The sequence below is a fragment of the Mauremys mutica genome, chromosome 10, assembly GCF_020497125.1.
Source record: "Mauremys mutica isolate MM-2020 ecotype Southern chromosome 10, ASM2049712v1, whole genome shotgun sequence".
Taxonomy (NCBI): domain Eukaryota; kingdom Metazoa; phylum Chordata; order Testudines; family Geoemydidae; genus Mauremys; species Mauremys mutica.
The window spans coordinates 35,029,160-35,042,141 of record NC_059081.1 but is presented as its reverse complement, the minus strand read 5'-3'; the positions used below and the strand labels follow the sequence as shown (position 1 = coordinate 35,042,141).

Genomic DNA, 12,982 nt, shown 5'->3' with positions numbered 1-12,982 from the left:
TGAGAACCCTGGGTGCAGAGGGTAAATCAGAAGGATGAGTCTTGGACAGGAATTGTGACATCTCAAACACAAATGCTCTTTTTGTTTTTATTATGATGAGGATTTTGTTGATTTGGAGGAAAAGTTTATCAATGTTTCCCTGGAGGCTTCTGCTCCAGATTTTTCCCTCTGCCAGGGCAATAGTCCCTTCAAGGATATCCTTGGAGTTGATATGCTGGCTCTGACAGTGAGGGTTGAGGCTTCTTTGCAATCTCAGCTACTACTTTCCCTAATGTTTAGCCAGATAGCTCCTTGCTATTTGAATGGCTATTCATGGTTATAACATGACTGTCTTGTAGCTACCAAGTCAGAATCTATTAATTGTCACAAATCACATCATGGGTTTCACCAAGACAGACCCAGAAATGTCTCATTCCAAGCAAGTATCATACTTCTAGACAATGAGCCGCTTGTTTGTCACAAAGTAGGTTTTCTTTACTAAATACAATAAAAATAAAAAGACTTTGGTCTGAATGGCTTTAGCTGAGGCTTTGAAATTGCTGTGCAGTGTGTCATCATTCATATGGTCTATGGCAGAGTTCAGTAAACTATGGCCCGCGGGCCACATCCAGCCTGCGGGACTGTCCTGCCTGGCCCTTGAGCTCCTGGCCGTGGAGGCTAGCCCCCGGCCCTTCCCCCGCTGTCCCTCCTCCCCCCGCAGCCTCAGCGTGCTGCGCTGCCAGCGCTCTGGCCTGCTGCTCCTGCCAGGCAGTGGGGCTGTGAGCTCCTGCTGCTCTGAGCAGCATGGTAAGGGGGTGGGGTGGGGGTTGGATAGGGGTCGGGGCAGTCAGGGGACAGGGAGCAGGTGGAGTTAGAGAGGGGGTGTGGTCCCAGGTGGCAGTTAGGGGTGGGGGTGTGGATAGGGGACAGGGCAGCCAGACAGGGGGGTTGGATAGGCGTGGGAGTCCCGGGGGGGCCTGTCTGGGGGTGGGAATGTGGATAGGGGTCGGGACGGTCAGGGGACAGAGAGCAGTGGGTGGTGGATAGGGGCTGGGGTTCCGGGGGGGGTTGGGGCGATGGTCCTGGGAGGGTGCAGTCGCAGGACAAGGAGCGGGGAGGGGGGCTGGATGGGTCAGGAGTTTTGAGGGGGGCAGTCAGGGGGCGGGAAGTGGGAGGGGGCGGGGCCAGGTTGTTTGGAGAGGCACAGCCTGCCCTACCTTGCCCTCCATACAGTTTTGCAATGCCGATGTGGCCCTCAGGCCAAAAAGTTTGCCCACCCTGGGTCTATGGGGTCTTTTAGAAGGAAGTCCCTTCCAAAGGTGTGACTGTGCCTTTCATTAGTGGAGCTACTGCCGTGCCAACCTTAAGCTCCCCAAATTTATGAAATGTCTTTGTTTTTACATAAACATTTTAGTTTAACCTTTGTTTAATTAGACATCCTCATCTGAATCTTATGATGCCCTCAAAGGAGACATTGACAGGAAAACGTATCTAATAAAAGGGAAGTTATTTTATTAATATTGAGTTCCTTGCAAACCACTGAGCGACACCCTCTCCTCACAAAGTCCTGTAGGATTTTTTTGTTGATGCATCTGTGGTATTTCTTCCTCTGGCTGATTACAGGGGGAGGTAGTACACTATTCATCCTGGTATAGGCAGGGGCGGCTCTAGGATTTGCACCGCCCCAAGCAGGGCGGCACGCCGCGGGGGGCGCTCTGGCAGTTGCTGGTCCCGCGGCTCCGGTGGACCTCCCGCAGACGTGCCTGCGGAGGATTTGCTGGTCTCGTGGCTCCGGTGGACCTCCCGCAAGCACGTCTGTGGGAGGTCCACCGGAGCCGTGGGACCAGCGGACCCTCCGCAGGCACGTCTGCGGGAGGTCCACCGGAGCTGCCTGCCACCCTCCCGCGGGACGCCGCCCCAAGCGCGCGCTTGGCGCGCGGGGGTCTGGAGCCAGCCCTGGGTATAGGGTCCACACAACAGAGGGAGGCTACTGCTTACAGATCTCAATTGTGAAAGTAGCTAGCTATATATCCTGGGAGCAAGAAAGGCTGCCAGCTTGTTCCAAAAGGCTGGCTAGCACCCAAGTACTGTAGAAGCAACCTACTACCAGTTGAGGCTTTACACTGTAAAGCAGGATCTCTTTGAATGTGGAAAAGGATTTCTCCCTTACCTTACTGTGATCTCATGAAGGTGCAGCTTTGTGAGGAGTGGAATATTCATATGTCTGGAACAAGTGCTCCTAAGGCTTAAATGTGGAGCCAGCCTGTGGAGCAAGGGAGGGACAGAGAGAAAGAGACCCTTTCCTGCCTTTCAGAGTCTGAGCCTCTTTCCTTGGCAGAGCAGGGTTTATAGCTGATGATCAGAAGGCATAATTCCCATTCTGCTGCTGCCTGAAATCTGAGCCCCTTTCGCTAGCAGAAGACCCTTGGGTTGAAAGCCAGACAGCCACATCTTCCATTAGGCTGCAGCCTGAACACAAGGACCAGGCTTCTCCACATGCCTGGATATGCTGCAGGGTGTGGGGTGAGCATGACAGAACACTGTGAAAAAGACAGTGTAGGAGAAAAGCCCCAGCGAACAATCTCTCAGGGGAAGAGGCAAAAGATAAGGGGTTTAACCTCTGATTTTTACCTCCTTTGTTCATTAATTACACTAATTGCTGCCTCGCAAAGGACATACTTCCTTTTGCCTTTCTTGAACCCGGAATCTCGGATGTTTGTAGGACTTACCCCTGAGTATAAAGAGAATTCCACAATTCATAGTAGGAGGAAGGGAAACTGTATAGGCGCCCTGTTTCTTTCCCCAGGGATCCGAGGCCCCACTTCAGCATCCTCCAGTTCAGGTCTGTTCCAGGACTTACTCTCTGAGTGGGCTGGATAGCTTCCTCCCTATCCTTAGACACTTTCCTCAAAAGCTCAGAAATACCTGATTGAGCTTTTCTGTATTGGAGCTGCAACTCCCCAGGGAAAGGTGAGGATGTGACATGCGGGACCAACTCTGAGCCCTGTACCCTGGCAGTGCAAGAAGGCGCTGGCTGGCTGGGAACAGGCAGGGCATAATTCACCCTCTCTAGAGTCTGTAAGTGCTGCCTCACATAAGGAACACCACTTAGATTTAAGCCAGGTGTTTGCAGGACAGCTCTGCCATGACTAAGCTGGTGCAGAGGAGTTCATCAGGGAGGCACCGCGGTGTCGATCCGCCAATGTTGTTATTTACACGATCTGGGAGTTGAGGAAAAGGAGGAAGAAGATTCTAAGTCGCAACTGCACAAAAAAAGGTAAAATAAAGGGTTTAAAACAAAATGGTCGGGAGAAACTGAACTGCCAACTTTTTCCACTGTCATAGGCAGAAAATCTGGTGAGCTGAGCTGAAGGGCAGAGCTTAGTGCTGAAGTCTCCAGCAACACTGGACTGCCTTTGAATTCCATGGGCGGCGGGATTAGCCCATTAGTAATGAATGAGGAGATAAGCTGTGCAACAGAATCAATATTTAAATAAATGGTATTCTATTATTGTTTAACAATGCAATTAAAACTGTGATTTTGAGATTATACTGATTAAGGAGTAGAGAATTTATCACAACTGTGATTACAGTATTAAAAAAAGCCCCCCAAAAGAACCACCTTAACAAATATTAAAAATCCATATACTATAAAATATACTATAAAAATCAAGAGGATCAATGACATTCTTTCCATACTGCAAATAAATGAAAAAAGGGAGAAAAAAGTACAAATGTACATTAATAACATAATAAAATGTCCAAAGAATATCAGCAAAATGTTCAAAGCTACTGTTGACTTTCCATAATTTTTGCCTTCAAAATTGGAATTACTGGGGCCATATTGTGCTGAAAGTTTTTAAACAGAGCTCCCCACTGGAATACATGGAGAGTTTGGGTTAAAAATCAATGACATAAGATAAGTGAGACATAATATTGTGAATTACGGAGCATGATAGACTTGTAACACAGTATATAAAAGAGAATACATACATCAACAATCAGGAAGTCCAGCCAGCACCAGGCATTAGTGAAATAGGCTTGAAAACCATAAGCAACCCATTTTAGAAGCATTTCCAGAATGAAGATGTAAGTGAAGACCTTATCAGCATATTCCAGCATGGTTTTGATAGTCTTGCGCTGTTCAATGTATATGTCTTCAAAAGCCTGTGAACAAAATATTTGTATATGAAGTGCTTATATGACTTAACAGTTTGCCATGTAAGTCAAAGGAACTGAGGAAAATATCCAGTATGCTTTTTTTTGTAAGGTGATATGCAGATAACAGACCATAGTTTCCCCCCATCCACACATGCTTTCTCTTCCCAGTTAGAACAGGAGGCACCATTTCTCCTTCACTTTCTGTAACACATTCCTTCCTTTCATGTCTATTATTAGAGCCCTCCAAATCCACGGACCATTTCTTTGGATTGCGGCTTGGATGCGGATACAGCATACACTCTTCCAAATGGAGCGGCTGTCACCCAGTCCTCAGGCTCTAGCTCGGCTCTCTGAATTATGCAGCAGCGGGCTGTAATATGTGGCTATAGCTCACTGGGGACTACAACTCCTAGAATGCCCAACTTGCACTGGCAGAGAAGGTAAACTACAACCCCCCCAAAGGGGGTGTGACCATATGCTTCTACAGCAAGCCAAGTGCTGCGTGCATTACAGCTGTTGTGGGTGTATAAGGGTGTCTGAGTCCCCCTCTGGAGAGCAGTGCTGCACATGAGGTCCCAGGATTGTAGCTTCTCTGGCTGGAGTGGGAAAAGAGTTATGGTGTGGGCAGAGTGGGTGGCGGGGAAGGAGGTCTCTGTGGAGAAGTGGGCGTGGTTAGGGGTCAAGGATTTGGCACAGCCTTGCATCACTGGTGCACGATGACCTCTGGAGCTGTTAGTTAGAGCCCTGCAAATCCACGTATATCCGCTTTATATCCGTGGAGATCTGCATCGGCGAATATCCACAGAGAATTTTTGTGGATCGGAGTGCAGATACACATTTTGTATCCATGAAGGTCTCTACCTATTATCACATTCAGCCAAGATGAAGATGATCCAGAAAGCTCACTCCAGTAGAGCTCTTTGAATCTCAAACTCCTTTTCCTCTTCCCCTAGATAATAATAACCTGTTGACATTGGGATCTGAACTCTGCTAGCTACTACTATGTGTCAACATAGTTGTTGCAAGCAGGATCTAGTCCATACTATTGTGGATAATCATACCAATGAAACTAAGCTATAGAGATTAACTAGCAAAGCAGTCTTCGGCATGGTTTTATAACAGCTCTCAGGCAAAACTCTGTCCGCACTTCTCAGGGAACCTATGCAACAAACTTGCCAATAATACATGCATTTAAGCACAATTGTAGCTAGTACAGTATATTTATACTTAGTATGGAGCATTAACTACTGAAGCATTTATGCAATACACCTTTCATTCCAGCCTGGAAACTAAACATTTGAATTAATCACTTCTGCACCTGAGACCTCCATACGATATTTCAATCTGCTGATGGTGCACTCCTGGGTCAGTTGTAGTTAATTTATATATTACAAAAGTACAAGGAAACTAACAATTCATGTTCTATTTCTGTTTAAGGAAAATAAAGAAAAAAGTCATTAACATATAAAAAGTAAGTGAAGATATTTTGGTGCGAGGCTCATATAATTAGGTTCCTATTTCAATATACAACTGATATTCAGTCCTCCATGCTTGTTGCATTTATAGCCATCAAGAACTTCTATATATACTACTTTAAATGCCAAATGTTTCTTGAGACAACTTCTGTGGAGATATGATGATATTTCTGAATGGAGATTTTTTTCAGTGGAAGAAAAACTATGCTAAAGATATCTATATGATTAACCACAGTTCTAAACACTTAATGTTAACATATATCTCAGTTGTTTCACATTACAATTACCAGAGCACCACTGCTGAGGAGAATCATGAAGACAATGAAGGTCTCAAACCAGTTGTGTTCAACTATCTTGTAGCAGGTTTTCCTAAGATGCCACCATATTTTTCCTTTCCCATCTTCTATGCTGACTTGACAGCACTTGAACTTCCGTACACAGCCTGGCAAATGTGATATTAAGTTGTGAGACACGGAAATAAGGTAACAATGTATTCTGAAGCATTAATTAACTGATATCCATTTGACTAACTCTAGAGTTATTCTAAGGGATGTCTGTAAACAAGTGTCTCCCTGAATTCTTCAGCACATTAATCTCACTTTTTGCAGGAAAAATAAGATTCGTATAACATAGTATTATGATACCTACTAGGCACCATTGGAACCTGCAGAGCTGTATGCCTGCTGCAACACCTCTGAAGGGGGATACTAATGCAAAAGGGAACTGGGAGCATAATCAATACCCCCTCTTGAGGTTGCTAGTACTGTTGGTGGCACTAGTGGGGAGTAGTTTGTGGAAGCAAAATACTCCACTAGACAACAATTTGCATCACTCACCTTCTGTAAAACAGGCTTCTGGTTCAAGAGCTTCTTCAGGTTCTATCTCTGGCTGTTCTCCTTCTTGAGGAAGTCCAATATCAACTGTACTGCCTTCAGATGAGCTGGATGCATTTAGCTTCTGTAAATAAAAGCCCACATAACTGTTTTTTAACCAATACGTTTATTTTGAACAGTAAATTAATATTTGTAATGCATAACAAAATACTCTGCAGGTATTTCAGTGCTCTAAGTTAAAAGCATATTACATATGTAATGACAAATTGCTTTACTACAGGCAAGGTCACAAGATTAGAATGACATCACATGGATTTTTTTCCCAGTGAAAATATTTTCATACAGGGAATCACCAGAATAATTTGGCTATTTTCTGCACCATAGATGAGAATTTTGAAATGAAATTTCAGTATGGTTACACTTAGGTGCCCTGTGTACATTGTGCTATTATACCAATCATGTTACTGTATTGTAGATTGCACTTGTGATTCTCTGACTGAGGGTCCCAAGCCGCAAGTGGCTTTTTAATGTGTCTCTTGCAGCTCTTTGCGGCACATGATATAATAACACTCTGTGATTTAATTATTAACCATTCTAAGTTATTAACCAATCAGAATGTTTTTTGTTATTAACCAATTGTAGTTGATAAAATACTAATAACTTGGTTAGTCATTTTGCTGTGAGAATAATATATATATATATATATATATATATATACATATATTATATATATATATAAACTAAATATTTGGTTTAAATATGAATATATAGTACTATAGTAAATGAAACAATGAATTCACACTTCTGTGGCTCTTTTGAATAATTTGATCGCTAATTTGGCTCCGGAACCACTGAGGTCTGAGGTCTGAGTATCACTGGATTACACTGTGGATAGCATATCATTTTTCCAACATTATGACCAAACCAATAGAAAGATGCATAGCAGTATTTTCATGTCTAATGTAGAAGGCATTCTATCAAATCTGTCAAATCTAAAAGTTGATATTTAAACTTTTTCATCTCATTGACATGAAAACACATATTATCAGTTGTTTATAAGTATTTTTAAAGTTTCTAGATTTTCAGAAAGAACAGCACATTAATTTTAGAGCAATAGCCATTATTTTGCATTCTCTTTTGCCAATGCACTTACATAGTCTATTGTGCATTTTGAAACTACTTGTTACTCTGGTACAGTACACATACATGTCCAGTTAATACGTAAGTAGGCAGAGATATTCATACTTTTAGGATAGCTGAAATGAAATCAAATACTTTTCAGAGAAAACTGTAATATAAGAATATTGTACCAATGAACCAAAATCAGTGATGTAATCCAAATCTTCAACTTTGTTCTTTTATGCTAGGATATCACATGGTTAGCAACGGACAAATGTGAGTACCATACTAAATAAAAGTAGTTTTGATCACAGCGTTCTATGACCTCTTACAATGTTATTACCATGTAGTGTATAACATCAGTAAAATGGCTGCATTGATAAATAGCTAATTTTATAAAGGGAATGATGTAAGCAGATTGAGAGTACATACTTATGTGGTATTAATGTTAGACAGATGGTTGCTGCATTGCAGCATTAAAGACACCTTCTCTACTTCACTGATGCTTTTGAAGCTTAGGTTAGAGGCATTATTCCTAGGAAGAATGTTCTATTATTATGGCGCTTCAACTTTGTTTAGTGCTTGGAAAGAAAGTTAATTATAAAGAAAACCATTTTATCTCCTGTTCATCTTAATTTGTGAATTCAAAAAGCAGACATAAACTTTTAAAATATTTTAATACTGAACACAAAATACAGTGCATTCTTCAGGCTTAAAGAAAACTGATTTGCTTCTCACATATTCTAGTTTTACCATGCTGTGAATCCACGGATTTCAATAGATATATATCAGTGTAGTTTAAGAGGCATATCGGATTTATAATCTTTTGTGTGTAGCTGTTATAATGGTGAAATCAAATTGTATATTGTAATTATATGAAATTGATTGATTCCCATAAGTAAAACTGTTACAGTTGACCCATCTAGGATGCCCAGACTTTGGGCCAAAATTTGATCACTTTATGTAAGTAATCCAGTTGAAGTCAATGGGTGACTCATATGAGGTGAATAATATTTGACGCTTTGATTACAGTAGCAGATATATTACTTTTGATTTAATTTTATATTGTCTTGTTTACAAATAAATCCTCCATTTCTAGCAAACTATTTCTAGCAAACTATTTAATAATGCTGCATAAAGAAAATACACTAGGAAAACCTTAATATAGTACAATTTTTGCTTTTTAGGAAATCTTGGTTTCCTTAAATCAAGATTACTGAATCTTTCTGCTATATGCATGATTTACAAAGATCCCTTATATGAATGGTGTCTGCAAGTTCTATGCACGTTAGCATCTAACATAATGGGGTTTGCAACTGCCCAGGGGATAGACACTCTAACCAGGGCCGGCTCCAGCTTTTTTGCCGCCCCAAGTGGCGAAGCGAGAAAAAAAAAAAGACCCGGACGTGCCACCCCTTTCCATTGGCCGCCTCAAGCACCTGCTTCCTTCTCTGGTGCCTGGGGCCGGCCCTGACTCTAACCAGTGGGAATTTTGAGTGTACAGCCTATATGCAGGACTGGGCCTTTGTTAGTTGATGAGCTGCAAACTAAAAAAAAAATAAAAAGTAAAAAAATTGCAGGAACCTCCAAACTATTGAGCAGAGAGTCTAGTTTCCATGATTAAATGCTACAAAATAAAATATTGCAAAATCTTATAGGACACTGACTGTGTTGTACTATGCTCTCTGTGGAAATTGTAATAATGATTAAGGATTCAAATATTCAGGAATTTTAAGTTCACTGGTGCAGTAGCATTTTCAGGTATTGTTGTAGGAAAGGGGGATGCAGACAACCCTTCACTCAGAAAAATGCAAAGGTAAACATGTAAGTGCTATAACGCATCCTGGGCAGATATATCAGTCAGAAATGGCCCAATATATAAGATACAGTGGATGGTCCTCGAGCCTGCCTAGTAGGTGCTTTGCCCTGACTGTGGGGGGAAGTGACCATTTGGAACAGGTCTGTAGAATCTAGGAAGCTAATAGAAATTTTGTGAGCAGTTTAGGGTCAGGATGGAAATAAATTAGTGGTATTTGAAATGTCTGGTACTAAACTGGACAAAGATATTGAAATCTGTAACACTAAAAATGTATCTTTTTTTTTCCTTACAATTTTCAAATTGTACAAAGAGGTGTAATGTCAGTTTGTCTTATTTTTACCTAAACCTGTTCCCTTGTGAGTTCCCAAAGAAAGACTTACTTTATTTTTAGGATATATGGATAAATGTTCTCCTATAAATTCAGGATCTTTTCTCTTTCTACGAGTCTTTCTTCTATTTCCAAACCCTACAGATAGCTTAGTATCTCAAAGAAGTGAACAGAGTCTTTTCACATGCACAATATGAACATACCCTATAGTATATAAAAAATTACTTAGCTGATTTTCACTCATCTAAACTTGCCGAGTCATAATGGAAGACACACAATTTTCTGCTCAATATAAAAAATACACAATCTTAACTGCCGCTCCAGCTCACTTGAGTAGTACAGAAATGGCTGGATGAGGATAATCTCTGAATTCCTCTCCTTGTCACCTCTAGCAGTGCTGACTTTTTCAGGAGTTCTCTGTCCACCAGTCTTAATGCTTAGCAAATGATATATGGAAAGGTTTACAGTGATGAGGACTTGACATGGACTTAACTTCTTTACCAGCCTTATGGGCAAGGTCCTGCAAGTTTGAAAAATTATTTCAGAGTGTATTGTGCATGTTATTTCAATGGAATATGGGTGCCTAATTCCTTTAGGCTTCTTTGAAAATCCAAGCCTACGTATATAAGACTAAATTCTGGTCTCCTGTCCATCTATGACCTTCACAGGGGAGTCAGTGGGAGTCCTATCCACAGACATGAAGTCAGAAATCACCCAGTGTATTCTTTATGAAGATACGTATATCAAATTTGCTGTAAATAGATATTGTGCAACACAAATAAAGTAACAGAATTTAATAATTACATGAATTCAATTAGTATTCTAGTGTAATATATGCTAAATTACAGAAAATGCATTTTTGACACAGTACTTTAGCTATTGTTTGAAATACTGCCTCTATAATATTAAAACTGATGAGTAAAGGGCCAGGTTCTGTATTTTTCAAGTAAGGGCCATAGAGTTTGGCTTACTGTGAATACCAATTATCAATTTCAGGAAAAGCCATAAATAAGATAAATGTCAAAGTATATTCCAAGTAAATAAATTTATACCACAGCATAAAATATATATCTTAATAATACAACAAATAAATTACTTTAAAATCAAGGAAAATACTCTCTTTGTACACTATGGAATTACATTAAGATTTTACTTGCATCATTCCACCCTGGGCAGCATTTATACCAAAAATGCTGCAGCAATAGCAGAGAAAACAAAAATTATGAATTGGTTAAAAAAATAAATTGAAGTTTGAAAAATCTATTGTTCATTTTTGTAAAAGGAGAATAAATAGCTTAGAAACTCATCCATTGTGAAATGTGTTAATTCAGCAGGAGGTCATTGCAAGAATGAATAATAAGTTCTTATCACTGAAGTTACATGAGATTTATTCCGTAAATATTTTAAAGACCATTAGATAACTCAAAATGGAAGATTAGGGATAATCGGAATGAGAAGAGAACAAAATGATCAAGCAGAAACACAATATAGTATGACAATTAATTATCAGGAAAATTAGCAATCAGTCTTTATTAATGTAGGGTAAGAATTTGAATTTTATGAATGGTAAATTGGGTCTTACTAGTCTCTTCTCACAGAAAATCTGGTATGCTTCTTGTAAAGAGCTGTAATTATAATCACATGAGTTAAGGTAGGCAGATTTACAGTCTGCTTACCAAAATAATGAACAGCACCAATAGCAGTTGGTATTTGAAACAAAACAAAAATATTTTAAACTGTCTTGTCCTACTGAGAGTTCTGTTACTCTTCCACTCTTGATGTCACAGAAAATATATTTCCTTAGTATGCTGTTCCTGTGTGTCTCAGACAAGATTACTCTATCAACAAGTATATTAAAATAATTGCCCAATTGAAACTTACAATGAGTCAGTATTATCTGCAGAAGGGAAATTTTAACGCTGATATGTTCAAAAGAAAAAATTATGTGAGAGGAAAACTCTAAATATTGTAAAGATTGCTCAACCACTCTACGTCTCTGTGTTTTTTTCATATTGAGTTTTAATTGTGGCATTCTATATGGATGTTAATAAAACTAAGCATACATTAGAAAGTTGTTTATGAGGCAACAACTGCAGTAATTAAAATGTCAAACCATACAACTAAATTCAGTAGGCCAAGAAACGTTCAACATTCTTTAAAAAAGCAGTCATTAAAATGTCTCTATAAAAATGGGATGGTTTAAAATACCATAACACAAATAGCAGCTTTTAGTAACAGCCATTTTGCAGGTAGACAACCAAATCCTATTCTCGCATGTGGCAGATGACACAGGGTGGGGAAGAATGTTGCATTATTCTGTCTGCATCCAGCACAACACCCTGGCACAAGTCAGGCCACTATCACACACTAATGTGGTTTAATATGTGGCCACATTTTGGTATTAGCCTGGTTACTGCAGATGACAGCATACATGCAAGCCAGGTTGGGAGCTAGACACCTGTCCCCTAATTTTTAGACTATGCTTTTTTAGGAACAGAGTTTACCCGCCCACTTATTACCTAGGCATACCTCCAAGGCACCTGATAGCATCTTTCCCTGCACACCAGTATTCCAAAGAACTACATTTAGTCCACATTTTATACTGGACAGCATATATGCTGCCCTTTGTGATGCAATGCATCTCTAGATACAAACAAATTAATTATCAATGACAAATTTTACCTTTGTTAACATGCCTTTGGATATGTTAACAAGCCCTTTCTGATTCTTACCAAATACTGAATTTCTGTTTTTGAGAAAGTATGTAATCACTCAGGTTACAATACACACCTCAGAGTTAACTGTTAGGATATATCTACACCGGGGTAGGCAACCTATGGCACGGGTGCCAAAGGCGGCACACGCGGTGATTTTCAGTGGCACTCACACTGCCCGGGTCCTGGCCACCGGTCTGGGGGGGCTCTGCATTTATTTACTTTACATACAACAATAATTTAGTTATATATTATAGACTTATAGAAAGAGACCTTCTAAAAACGTTAAAATGTATTACTGGCACGTGAAACCTTAAATCTGAGTGAATAAATGAAGACTCAGCACACCACTTCTGAAAGATTGCCAACCCCTGATCTACACTGTAGCTGGGAGCATGCTTCCCAGCCCAGGTAAACAGATTCGTACTAGCTCTGCTTGAGCTGGCACACCAAAAAATAGCAATGTGGACACTGCAGCAACAGCATCTGAGCTGAGACCCAGAGGTCAGGCGGGCTTGGACCTGAGCAGCTAGCCTGAGCCACCACCAGTGCCA

General features: G+C 40.5%; 1 protein-coding gene across 1 annotated transcript in view; it reads right to left on the bottom strand.

Annotated features, from left to right (window-relative positions):
• Window positions 1-12,982, bottom strand: part of LOC123378553 (sodium channel protein type 2 subunit alpha-like) — a 129,757-nt gene that overhangs the window by 23,449 nt on the left and 93,326 nt on the right. The window contains exons 18-20 of the mRNA XM_045032507.1: window positions 6,452-6,572; window positions 5,903-6,057; window positions 3,973-4,146 (exon numbers count right to left, since the gene is read on the bottom strand). Coding sequence (XP_044888442.1) covers window positions 3,973-4,146; window positions 5,903-6,057; window positions 6,452-6,572 — 450 coding nt within the window. The remainder of the gene's footprint in view (window positions 1-3,972; window positions 4,147-5,902; window positions 6,058-6,451; window positions 6,573-12,982) is intronic.